The sequence below is a fragment of the Callospermophilus lateralis genome, chromosome 12, assembly GCF_048772815.1.
Source record: "Callospermophilus lateralis isolate mCalLat2 chromosome 12, mCalLat2.hap1, whole genome shotgun sequence".
Classification (NCBI taxonomy): domain Eukaryota; kingdom Metazoa; phylum Chordata; class Mammalia; order Rodentia; family Sciuridae; genus Callospermophilus; species Callospermophilus lateralis.
This window is the reverse complement of record NC_135316.1, coordinates 73838372-73850572: the sequence shown is the minus strand read 5'-3', so window position 1 is coordinate 73850572 and position 12201 is coordinate 73838372. Positions and strand designations below refer to the sequence as shown.

The 12201-nt window shown below is 32.1% G+C and overlaps 1 protein-coding gene across 1 annotated transcript in view; it reads right to left on the bottom strand.

The window, feature by feature from the left end:
- Fndc3a (fibronectin type III domain containing 3A) overlaps positions 1-12201 on the bottom strand; it is a 159683-nt gene that overhangs the window by 131884 nt on the left and 15598 nt on the right. The window contains exon 2 of the mRNA XM_076872029.1: positions 913-1050. Coding sequence (XP_076728144.1) covers positions 913-1011 — 99 coding nt within the window. The 5' untranslated portion in view covers positions 1012-1050. The remainder of the gene's footprint in view (positions 1-912; positions 1051-12201) is intronic.

Here is a 12201-nt window from a genome sequence, read left to right as displayed (position 1 = left end):
TAAACAAATAAACAACTTCCCAAGGAGACAATATCTGTAAAAGGAATAAAAACTTTGTATGATCTTGTTTACGTTTTAGCCTTTCTGAAACTCATTTTCTTTCATTTACAAAAATAAGAACAGGTGTACCTTACAGAATTGCTGAAAGAATTACATAAGATCATAAAATTCACATGATGTCGGTGATATAGTAAATACCCAAACTATTTCTTTTCCTCTTCATTATCATTTGTAATATCCTTAGTTTTTGTTTCCTCACCTATCACATTAAAATATCTAGCATATAAAGTATCTGTGAAAATTAAACACATTGCCTAACTAGACATCAGCACATTGCATACTAGGTACTTATGAAAACCCATTATTCCCATCCCTTTAGGATACTGAGGAAATAAGTCAGTGCAACCATAGAATTACACTTTTAAAGTACTGTATTAGGAAAACATATCAGCTTTTTAGGAACTGTGTATTTGCTTTTGGAAGGTGAGGATCTGGTGAAGGGCAGATAATGGGAAGAAAAAGAAGATAAGTTTTATTATGTTATAATGTAGGCATTACTTAATTGTATCATTAAGTCATAATTTCATAATGACTTGAAGGAATGATTTAGAATAATCATTAAGGTACAAGGATTAGTAAATTGTTTATCTAAAGGAAAACAAAAACAAATTTAGTGGCAACTAAATAACACTTGAAAAATTTGACCATTAATTAGTGAAACACTTCAGAAGCAACTTCAAAAACAGTTTCATTATTTTACCATCTCTAAAAACAATATTTTAACTGGAGTTCAAAACACAAATTAGCAGGAACCAATTATAGTGAAGTTTAATTCTGTGTTAAATTTTGCACTTGTGTGGAAGAAACAGATGTGTACTAGCCATAAGGAAATAAACACTTTGGTTTCCTTACCTGTTGTGTTCCATCTGCACTTACAATAGGGGCAGATAGAAGAGAAATATCACTACTTAAAATCTGAGTTGTATCCAGTAGTGGTGGATGTTCTGCCATTATCAATAAGACATTAATATACCGGATAGCCCTTCAACTCTGAAAAACAAAAAATATACAGCCATTTATGTATACAATGTTAAAATATATTAAAATATAACACATTCAAGATTCGTCTTCATTTTATAACATAAAGGGATTTTTTGTTACCCTTTTTTTAAACTCAGGAGTGCTTACCCACTGAGACACATTCCCAACCTTTTTTGTATTTTATTAAGAGACAGGGTCTTAGTGAGTTGCTTAGGGCCTTGCTAAGTTACTGAGGTTGGCTTTGAACTCATGATCCTCCTGCTTCAGCCTCCCAAGCCACTGGGATTACAGGCATGTGCCACAGCACCTGGCTAACGGGATATTCTTGCCCCCACCCCCCAAAAAAAAATCCTGCAATACTGTGTTGACTATAGACCATTCAAGGTAATATATTTTTTACGACCTAACCAATGCTCATAAGATACATTAGAGCTAATATATTAGAACCCTCTACTTAAATTCCATGTCTATCTTTCTCTTCACCTTACATAATATTTATTCAATTTAACCATAACCAGTACTTAATAACTAAACACAAGGGCACTAAAACACAATGATTGAATAAGGCAACTCTCCACTTAACTTTTTTTTGGTCTGTGATAGACAAGGTAATTATGAAAACCCATCCTCTTCATCACCATAATATTTACTTTGAGGAACAAGAATAATTTAAGATTTTTTTCATTCCTTCTTTGAAAAAAAATGGTAGACAAACTTGCTTAGGATTAGGAAAAAAAACCTTTAAAGTCTTAAATTTTAAGCTTTTACATTACTCAATCATCTGGTTTCACTACTTTTGTTGTTGTTACTGGGGACTGAACCCAGGGGGACTTAACCACTGATTAGTGAAACACTTCAGAAGCAACATTTTTTATATTTTATTTAGAGACAGGATCTTGCTGAGTTGCTTAGTACCTAACTAAATTGCTAAGGCTGGCTTTTGAACTCAAAATCCTCCTGCCTCAACCTCCCGAGCCACTGGGATTATAGGCGTGTGCCACTGTGCCCAGCAAGGTTTATTTTTATTCTTGATATTCTCTTTTCAATGAATCTGATCATTTCTGTGATAAAAGTACATACATTTAGAAATCTTTAAATGTAGATACAATATGACTCATATAAATAGAAAAGATGTGTCACAGGCAATATTAGTCTACTATATACAATGCCCACCAATTAAACAATAGTAAATTACATCTAAGATATTGAAAACTGAGCACAATCATAAATAATAAATAATTTATTCTGAAAGGCAAAATAAACATTTTGGAGTGCCTATAGTATTCTATCATTCAGTACTAAGGGTTAACAGATTTAATTTTTATGAGACTGAATTCATGTTATTTTAAAAGTCTTCAAGTTTTACAGAAAGTTTTATACAAATTGATTTAACCTGAAAATAATTTTCCATTTAGGTATATAAAAACTGCTCTAAGATTTTTAAGAATATCCAATACAGGTATATTTAAAGACTTCATACCTAAAACCATTGTATGGATCATTTTATATTATTTAACTGTCTCATGAAAATACATGTTACTTAACCATAGCATTTATTTATGTATACCTGTGCGTATGTATGTGTATGTGTGTGTTTACGAGCAAATTAATGTCTGGCACATTATTAAATTACTTCAAGTTCAGCGAAAATGCTGAGTGTTTTAAATTTTTCAAATAATTTCTATTTTTGAAATATAGGAAGAATTATGAGATAGGAAAGAGTCAATGTATTATTTTCCCTCTTGCATGTCACAAAATTTAGTGTAAGAAGAAACATCCAGGAAGTTAATACATGATTAAAGAGAGACTTTGTAAGTAATTCAGTTTTCTTTCTTTTCTACTTCTTTTACTGGTGCATTATATTTGTACATGATGGTGGGATTCATTACAACATATTTGTACATACACACAACAATATAATTTGGCCACTATCAATTCATGAATCCATGTTCTTTTCTTATTTTTTTGTGTGTATTGTTGGGGAATAACTTTTTTTTTTTAAAAAAATTAAGAGATAGTGTCTCGTTTACATTGTCCAGGCTGGCCCCAAATTTCTATGCTCAAACAATCTTGCTTCAGCCTTCTAAATAGCTGGACTAAAGGCATGCACCACCCTACCCTGCTCATTTTTCTAATTAATAAAAAATTTATTAAAAATTTAAAAAACTCATTGGGTGTTTTTAATTTTGTCATTGTATTTTCTACTTGTAATATTCCATATGTTTAACTAAAGCTGCAGACCCCATTATTAATTTACATTCTACAATATAATATTGAGGATAGAACCATAGTTTGGTTTTAAGAGCTAGACTATAAGCTTTACAAACAGAAATGCAGGTTTCTTCTGATCCTTGCTGTTCCCCCCCCCCCCAGCTGGGAATTGACCCCAGGGCCTTGTGCATGCTAGATAAGAGCTTTACCACTGAACTATGCCCCAGCCCCCTGATTCTTCCAGTTAATTCTAAGAATAGTAAGTGCTATGATAGGTTGAGTATGAAGCCACATGCCATGTTAATTTAATATAACCATCCTTATTAGCATTCTTTTAAAAAAACGTGTACAAGACACCATAATTTCATTTATAAACTTTTTATTGTTGTTGTTGACCATACTCTTTATACTCTAAGGAAACTTCAGCCCTGCAAGTGTTGCATTTAACAACCCAGAAATTTCTTTCATTCTTTGTGTAGAGAATACTACCAGTCTCTTTTTCCAATCCACTTCTAATTTTGTTACTACTTACTTTCTACATTTTCATCTTATCTTGTGACCATGGGCAGACTCTTGGTTTTAGTCATGCATCTATTTTGTCTTCATAACGTACTACTTAATATATGCAAAAAAAAAAAAAAAAAAAGAAAAGAAAAAGAGTAGGAATGACTTGTAGTATTTTGTATGTATGTCCATGGGATAAATACCCCACCCAATGGCCCAGTTGAAGCTAAAAGTAAAAATACTTTATACCCACTCACAATGTAGAGCATATACTGGTTTAAAAGATGACCAAAATTTTCTGAATTTTTAACAACCAACTTTTGTATACAAGTAAAGATGGCTCTAGCATATCTACATATCAACAATGAAATATGTAGCAATAATGAGTAAAAAACTAACATTTGAGGAATGTGGGTGAAGAAAACCTGGATATCTTTGTACTATATTCTTGCAAATTTTCTCTAAGTTTGAAATTTTAGTGCTAAATTAAACAATATTTTTAAAATAACTATGCTAGGTAGATTATAGATCTGAATGTAAGGGTACAAAAATACTTCTAAAAGATAACACAGAATATCTCTTTAATCATGGGACACAAAAAGTTTTCTTAAATAGGATATATGTTTCTTAAGTCATAAAGAAAAAATAATTTACTGGAACTACATTAAATATCTTTAAGAAAATAAAATGCAAACCAGACTGAGAGAAGATATTTACAAACATATATAAAATTAACAAAGAACTCGTTTAGAATATTTATAGGCCTTCTACATATTGATTAAAAAGATAACAATAGAAAAGTAACAACAGATTTGAATATGCTCTTCATAAAAGTCAAGTGGCTAATAAACCTGTAAATATTCTCTATCAATTAGTAGGAAAACACTAATTAAAAATCATAATGATATGTCATTATGCATCTAATATTAAAATGATAAAAATGAAAAGGACCAACAATATCAAGTGGCAGTAAAGCTATGGAACAATTGCAAACTTACCAAGGAATAGAAATGAAAACTCACAAAATCACTTTGGAAAGTTTTATATTATCTACTGAAGGTAAACAAATACATACTCTACGAACCAGATATGATTCAGCTATTAGACTCCTAATGTATACTATAAAAAAATGCATGTACATGTGGACCAAACAACAAGCATGAGAAGGTACACATCAGCATGATTTGTTAATAGCACAAAAGCATATGTACTCTAAATGCCCCTTATCAATCAATTGTGGTTGATTCATTCCATGGACTACATATGATGATAAAAATTAATGAACTAGGGAAAATAACATGGATAAATTTCACAAATATAATGCAAGTGAAAAATAGAGAATAATACATACTATATAACTTTAAGGTTCAAAAACAGAAAGGACAGTGGTTGCCTTTGGGAAGGAAGAAAGAATGAGGATAGGAGAGAGGCATGAAGGCAGTTTCTGTGGTGCTGGTACTATTCTGTCTTGATCTGAAGGCTGTCATATGCTTATTACTATTGAATTATTAACTGAGTTGTACTGATTAAATATGTACTTCTCTGTGTATATTAGTCTTCAACAAAATAATGTTTAAAAGTTAAAATGGCCACGTGATAATCTCAGTTGTTGTTGAAAAAGCATTTGGCAAATTTAACACCCTTTCATGGAAAAAAACAAAACAAAACTAGGAATAGAAAGATTCCATCTCAAAATAAAGACCATATATGAAAAACCCAGAGGGAAGATCATACTCAGTGATAAAAGCTTTTCCTCTAAGATCAAGAGCAAGACAAGGATGCTCACTTTTGCTACTTGTTCAACATAGTGATGGAAGTTGTAGCCAAAGCCATTGGGCAAGAAAAAAAGGGGGGGGGGAGGCTGTTTTAAATGTAAAGTAAAATAATTTGTTTACAGACATTATATGTAGAAACCCTAAATATTCGAATTCATGAGTGAATTCAGTGAAGTTTCAGGATATAGAATCAATACACAAAAATCTGTAGTGTTGCCACATATTAACAATGAACAATTTGAAAAATCAAGAAGATTCCACTTATAGCATCAAAAGAATAAAATACTAAGGATAAACTTAACCTAGAAGGTGAAAGACACACTCTAAAACTACAAGTCACTGCTAAAATAAATGTGGAAAGATATCCAATGTTCATGTATTGAAAGACTTCATATAGAGAAAATGTCCACACTACTCACAGTGATCTACAGATTCAATGCAATCCTTGAAAAATCCCAACAACATTCTTTTTGCAAGAATAGAAAAATCCATCCTAAAATTCATATGACCTCAAGAAACCTTAAATATCCAGAACAATTTTGAAAGAGGAGATGGAAGAAAAACTTTCTGATTTCTAAACATCCCAAAGCCATAGGAATCAAAACTGGGTGGTACTGGCATAAAGGAAGACAAAGGGACCAATGAAACAGAGAGCTCAGAAATAAACTCCCATATATACAGTCAAATGATCTCCAACAAGAGTACAAAGACCATTCAATAGGGAAAGGGCAGGATCTTCAATAAATAGTGTCTTGAAAACTGGATTTCCACAACAAAAAGAATGAAGTTGGACTCTTAAACCACATATAAAATTACTTGAAATGTCTTAAAGATCTAATATGGTAAAAACCAAGACTATAAAACTCCTTAAGGAGAAAACAGTGGAAAACCTGCATGACCCTGAACTTGGCAATGATTTCTTAGAAATGACAGCAAAAGCATACCCAACCAAAGCAAAAACCATACAAATAGGACTTCATCAAACTTACAAATTTTGCACAGTAGAGGACACAAATTACAGTGAAAAGGCAACCTTCAGATGGGAGAAAACATTTGCAAACTGTCTTACACAGGCTGCTGTTAACAAAATACCACACACTGGATGGCTTAAAATATATTTGTCTCTCACAGTTCTCAAGGCTGGCAGATATGGTTCTTTGTAAGAGTCCTCTTCCTGGTTTCAGATGTCTTCTTACTGTATTCTCACATGAGAAACAGAATTAGTACTGGTGTTTCTTCCTCTTCTTATAAGAACATTTACTATATCATAGGGGCTCCACCTTCATGACTTCATCTTAATTATCTCCCAAAGACATATTATACATACAGAGTGTAATTTATTCTGATTAGGATCCCATTCTTGTGGTCGTACCAATGTGAAATTACACTGGTCACGTATTCATATATGAACAAAGGAAAGTTATGTCTGATTCATTCTACTGTCTTTCTTATTCCATCCCTCCTCCCTTTTCTTTCCTTTTGTCTAATCCAATGAACTTTTATCCCCCTTTTTATTTTGTGTTACCTTCTGCATATCAGAGAGAACATTTGGCCTTTTTTAAAGATTGGCTTATTCCACTTAGCATGATAGTTTCCAGACCTATTCATTTACTAAAGTCATAATGTCATTCTTTTTTTTTTAAATGTCTGAGTAATATTCCAATGTGTATATATACCACATTCTCTTTATTCATTCATCTGTTGAAGGGCACCTAGGTTGGTTCCATAGCTTATCTATTGTGAACTGTTATAAACATTGATGTGGTTGCATCACAGTAATATGCTGATTTTAAGTCCTTTTGGTTTATACCGAAGATGGGATAATTTGGTCAAATGGTGGTTCCATTCCAAGTTTTCTCCATACTACTTTCCAGAATGGTTGCATCAATTTGCAGTCTCACTAGTAATGTCTGAGTGTACCTTCCCCCCGCACATCCTCACCAACATTTATTATTACTTATATTCTTGATAATTGCCATTCTGATGGGAGTGATGTGGAATCTCAGTGTAGTTTTGATTTGCATTTCTCTAATCGGTAGAGATGTTGAATATTTTTTCATATATTTGTTGACTGACTGTATTTCTTCTTCTGTGAAGTTTCTGTTCAGTTCCTTTGCCCATTTATTGATTTGGTTATTTTTTTTTGGTGTTAAATTTTTTGAGTTCTTTATATATATCTTGAAGATTAATGCTCTATCTGAGGTGCAAGTAGCAAAGATTTTCTCCCATTCTGTAGGCTCTCTCTTCATGTTCTTGATTGGTTCCTTTGCTGTAAAGAAGCTTTTCAGTTTGATCCCATTTACTGATTCTTGATTGCGCTTCTGGAATCCTGTTGAAGACGTAGGTTCCTAAGACAACATGATGGAAAGTTGGGCCTACAGTTTCTTCTAGAAGATGCAGGTGTTTGGTCTAATGCCTAGGTCTTTGATACATGTTGAGTTTTGTGCAGGGTGAGAGACAGGGGTTAAATTTCATTCTGCTACATATGGATTTCCAGTATTTCCAGAAGCCTCTTTGTTGAAGAAGGTATCTTTTCTGTACTCCAGAAATGGCTCTTAAAAAACATGTAATTAATTAAATGTATTATTTCACTTAATTTTCTACTTTTTTGATTGGGGGGAAATGCTTCGGATTTAACCCAGGACACCTTATGCATGCAAGGGGAGCACTACCACTGAAGCTATATCCCCAGTCCAAATTTCCACATTTTAATGTGAATTTTTATGAGGTTTTAGACAATTGTTTTTTTTCTTTTATATTTATAAATCTATATTCTTTTATAAATTTATATAAAACATAAAAGGGGAATAGGAAGATGAAAGGAAAGAGAGCTATCAATGTATGACTAACATAAAATAGGGGGAAAAAGACAACTTTTAATTATTCAGAAGACTTATATTTAAGCCAGCTCCCAATTTTTCTCTCTCTACTATCACTTCTTCATTTCTTTGGACCCTGCAAGTATAAAATGAACACTGGTACAAGATTTGGCATAAGAAAAGACTGCAACTAAGACTATTATGTCAAAAAACAATATTCAACTAAGATACAGGCTGCCCTTCAACATTCCTGGAAAATGTCTGAAAAATGTTTTCCATAGAAACATTGTAATAAGTGAAGATTAAGTTTTCAGATCATGTTTAAAAAGCTCAATTTAACTTTTATCTTTCTTAAATCTTTTAAATTGTGAAATTTCACATATACACTAAAATAAACTTAACAGTATAATGTACTCATCACTCAGCTTCAACTGTATCAACTCATGGCCAGTCTAGTTTCATTTATACCACCACTCACTTCTTGTCTTGTATTATTCTGAAACAATTTAGGTCATTCCATAATTTCATTTGCAAATATTTCATTATGTATCTCTGAAAAAATCTTTTTATAGCAGTATAATTCACAATAGCCAAGCTATAGAACCGGCCTAGGTGCCCTTCAACAGATGAATGGATACTGAAAATGTGGTTATCTATACACAATGAAGTATTACTCAGCTATAAAGAATGAAATTATTGCATTTGCTGGTACATGGATGGAACTGGAGACTATCATGCTGGGTGAAATAAGCCAGACGCAGAAAACCAAAGATTGAATGTTTTCTCTGATACGCAGAAGCTTATCCAAATAAGGGGAAAAGAGAGAGAAAAGAAAGGGAAAGTAGGGGGTTCCATCAAAACTGAAGAAAAATTGTGGGACGATATGAATGGGAATGAGGAGGAAAGAGAAGCAACGGGACAAGGGAAGAACAGTGGAAAGAATCTGACTATGTACATGAATGAATATACCAAAGTGAATCAATCTCACTATCATGTATATTCACAAAACACTATAAAAAAAAGAAAGAACCCAAACCAACGAGAAAAAAAAAAACTAAAAGTAAATAAAAAGAGCAGTGAGGAGAGGAAAGGGGAACAGAGAGAGGGAAGAGGGCAGGACAAAGAGTAGAACTGGGAACTGATTGAAGCAAATTATAATCCAGGCTTTTATAATTAAGTCAAAATGAATCCTAATGTTATGAATAACTAAAAAGTACCTGACTATTGTTTACTATGTCCTTTTAAACTTCTTTTAATTTAAGTATGGAACATTTAATTATCACTTGAAAATAAAATGTTTTAAAAACCAGAAAATTCTATGTCTTTAAAAGTGACATTAACTAGATCACAGATAACTGACAAACCATTTCAAGTTGAAATAACGAGTCAATGAGAGTTATTTAAAGATCATTAATGATATCACATTTTAATATCCAATTTAATTTGACTAGGGAAAAAAATCTCTATTTCTAAGAATAATAAATCTATCAATATAGTGAAGCTAGGTCTTATATATCTTTATTCATAACTGCTGTTAGGATAACTAAAATTTCATTACCAGTCATCATTAATATTATATCTAGGAGCCTATTCTGGGATGTTTCACTCTCTCATTGCCTAATTCAAGAAAATCCACAAAAAACTAAATAAGTCATGGCAAGATTTGTATTTTATTATACAAAAATTTAAGCTATGGGAAGGCTGAAATAACACTCATATTTGCCATTTGGGTTCTAAAGACATTTTCCCTTTTCACATATGTTCTTCTACCTCTTTTTAAAAACTGCAGTTCAAAGTTGCAGAAATCAGTATACTTCATCCCTAATCACTTTCAGATGTCTCAATAATTAGTATTCAATATCTGCTTAGTTCTTTTTTTAAAAGGTTAAATGGACATATGAAACACAAATTTTAAGAGTAGCACTTTTTAAAACAAATTCCATAACTACCAGTATCCCAAGCATCTATGACATTCCACTGTTGCTCTCAGTTCATAGTTTTAAAATTCTGGCATGTATCAGAATCACCTGCAGACCTTATTAAAACAGAATGCTGGGCCCAACATCTAGAGTTTCTGGATAGGTATAGAATAGGGCTCTGAAATACAAATTTCTAACTAGTTCCTGGCTAAGCTCATGTTGCCAGTCTCAAGATAATACAGATTTAAGACTAAACTATTTTATTTAAGTAATCATCTATTATAATAAAGATGTCAAGTTGATAATAACATAAGGTGAAGCTCATTCTTGAAGGTCCCATACCAGATGTGAATACATTCTTAACCTAAATCAGAAACAAATAAAACTAGATACTATAAGAAAGTATTTGTAAAGCAATCAAGTTTAGTAAGGTTTTGAAAATACCTTTGGAGATTTCGGCCTAATCAACATACTAAGAAAGTATCCTATACCCTCAAATTTGAAATTGCTATTTTTACAGGTTAAAAAAAAAAAACCAGAATGTTCTTGGAAAATGCAGAGTTATGAGATAAACAAATGAAACAAACATACATCGAGTATTTACAAACGAGCTTTTTGGTTTAACATCTATTCAATTCATTCTGCCCATTTTGTTACTGGATTGTTTGTTTTCTTGAGTTTTGACAGAGTTTTACATATCCTGGATACCAGCCTTTACCTGTTAACTAATTTACAAAGATTTTTCCTTTCAGCCTGTCTTGTTTTTGTAGTCTTACAAATGTCTTTGGGAGAGCAGAAGTTAAAATTAGAAAGTTCAATTCACCAATTCATTTTATTGATGGTGCCTTTGACACTGTATCCAGGAAATATTTGCCTAATTCAAAAAAATCCACAGATTCTTTTGTTTTTAAGAAACATCAACATTCCATGTTAGATTTTGTTGCATAAAAATTTGTAAGATTGTATGTCTTCTTACTGAATTAAACCCTTTAAAATTATGAAAAAAAAACAGTAGTACTGGTAATACTGTATTTCAGTCATCAAACTGCTTATCTAAAATAGTGATTCTAGCTTTCTTTGGTGTAGTTTTAGCATGGTATATCTTTTTCTATAATTTTACCATGTGTCTTTATACCTAAAGTGAATTTCTTACAGATGTCATAGAAGTGGGTCTTGATTCCTTTTTTATTTTTATTTTGTATTTGTAAATGGACAGAATGCTTTTGTTTAGTTTTATGTGGTGCTGAGGATCGAACCCAGTGCTTCACACAGGCTAGACAAGTGCTCTGCCACTTAGCTACAGCCTCAATGGGGTCTTGATTTTTTAGAAGTCTAATTCAACAATCTCTACCGTTTAATTGTATTTTGACTATTTACATGTAATGTGACTGTTAATATGTCAGGATTTGTGTCTACTACCTTGCTATTTGTTTTCCATTTGTCTCATGTATCCTCTGTTGCCTTCTCCTTATCTCTGTTTTAGATCATTACTTATTATACCTTGTCTGTCTTACTGACTTATAAGCTAATACTTTGTTGTTACTTGAATAGTTGCTTTAGTATTAATAACATGCATTTTATCACAATCTACCTTTAAGTTATACATTTCAGGCATACGTATTCAAACAACACATCTCCAAACTCACCCCTTTTGTTGTTGTTTTCTCAATTGTTATTGTATATTTTGCTTTTACATGTCACAAACTCCACAATCTGTGCTCATTTTTGCTCAACCATCAATTATCTTTTAAAGAAATCTAAATGATAATAAAATATCTTATAAGGGGCTGAGGTTGTGGCTCAGTGGTAAAGTGGTCGCTTAACACACGTGAGACACTTGGTTCAAACCTCAGCACCACATAAAAATGAAATAAAGATATTATGTCCACCTATAACTAAAAAATAAATATTTTTAAAAATTCATATAATTAT